This window comes from Symsagittifera roscoffensis, chromosome 7 (assembly GCF_963678635.1).
Source record: "Symsagittifera roscoffensis chromosome 7, txSymRosc1.1, whole genome shotgun sequence".
NCBI classification, from domain to species: Eukaryota; Metazoa; Xenacoelomorpha; order Acoela; family Convolutidae; genus Symsagittifera; species Symsagittifera roscoffensis.
Window position 1 is genome coordinate 2,194,519 of NC_087068.1, and position 1,646 is coordinate 2,196,164.

Below are 1,646 nucleotides of genomic sequence, written 5' to 3' on the forward strand. Positions count from 1 at the left end.
GGTTGCCCCGTTTCTATCCTTTATCTCAGTAAGTATTAGTTTTCCCAGATTACGATTTTCGCATCTTGGAAGAAGAAGAGGTTTGCATAATTGTCAAGATATTTAATTATTGGCTTGGCTTTTGTTTAAACAGCTCAAGTTATGATCTTTACAATATCCGAACATTGAAATTTCCGTTTCCTTACAATTCAAGCCAGGAGTAGAATCAATCTGAACAGAATAATTTTTAAGTTGAATATTTTAAGGTTCAATGATAAAGTTGGGACAGTACTTCGTTCCATGCTTAGTCAGGTCACAGATAGTGCACCGTGATCTCCTGAGATGTGTATCTATGTCAAGCCTTTTATTTGCCGGACATAACAAATGGTCAAAGGTTAAGAATATTAAAATACCATTAGATATCCAGAAAAATAGGGAGTTCCAAGTTGTCATCAATCAAATAAATACAATTATTGCTGAAACTAAAAACTCTGATATCGAAAAGAATCATAAGCTCAAAAGAGTCTATGAACGCTCTCTGGAGGCAGGTTTTGGTAAAGCCAAGCTTTTGAATGCCATTCAAAATGCAACAAAAGTTAGAGTATCGCAGGAAAATTACAAAATTACTGCAGCTGCGCTAGGAGTTCATTTCGTAGTGAAAACGTATACAACCATACAAGAAGATGCAATTGTGTTAAATAGAAAGTTGCGGAAGTTCTGCGAGAAGGCAAATCTTAAGAAGGCTAGTTTGAGTCTTTCCGATGTATCCCCAGACGATGTTTTTGAACCCAAAGTGATGGCTTGTATCACAACTAACTCAGAGGAATCTATCGACGAAGATAAAGCGTTTGAAATTGGCTTGGACGCAGAAGCGGAGGATGTAGAGTTCAATGAAGAGAGAAATGAGTGGATATTCGTGAAGTCAGGGTTGCAGCTTGAAAGAATGAAAACATTGTTAGAAAAACAGGCGGATGTTGAGTCTTGTGAAACAGTTTTTGTTCCCTATATGCCCATCACACTATCACCGGAGAATTATGGGAAAGCAGAATCTTTGTTTGTTGAGCTGAATTCATTTGATCATGTTACAAACGTTTTTAAAAATTATGTTGACGATATTTCATGAATATAAGTTTATTATGTGTTTGATTGAAATTCAAATGAATAGCTAAGTGATACTGAGAAATTAGATGGTTTTTAACTTTCCACGCCAAAAACCAAATAAATGCTTTCTTTTTAAATTTATTTGTTTTCAGCCTTTAAAGTGACTTGTAATCGTGGAGTATACTTATTTCCCGTAAATAACTTGCGTAAAATTTCAATGAAATACGTACAATTGATATTACACGTGCAAGCTGACATGATCAATTTCTTGAAATTTAAAGAAAGGTATCTATTTGTTCCTGGGTAATGATCAAATTTTTCAAACAATTATTAAAAAATGATTTTCGGATTTGTTACTTTATAGAATTTTTTCTAGTTAACAATTAGCTTAACAAAATCACTGAATCATTTCTGCAGCATATAATTCTGCAGCAACCGAACATGCTCAATTTCTTGAAAATTGAAATTTAACTACTGGCGTACCTAAAGTACTAGTAGACGGCTAAGAGACTGCACTCGAATTCGGTCAGCACCTGTTTTTTTTCCAAACCTAAATTCTTTAATAT

The 1,646-nt window shown here is 34.2% G+C and overlaps 1 protein-coding gene across 1 annotated transcript; it reads left to right on the plus strand.

The window, feature by feature from the left end:
• Positions 1 to 249: 249 nt before the first annotated feature.
• LOC134851522 (probable transcriptional regulatory protein THEYE_A1868) lies at positions 250 to 1,125 on the plus strand. Its single transcript, XM_063867647.1, has one exon. It carries the CDS (start codon positions 251 to 253, stop codon positions 1,100 to 1,102), a length of 852 nt encoding a protein of 283 aa, XP_063723717.1. The 5' UTR covers position 250; the 3' UTR covers positions 1,103 to 1,125.
• Positions 1,126 to 1,646: the final 521 nt, after the last annotated feature.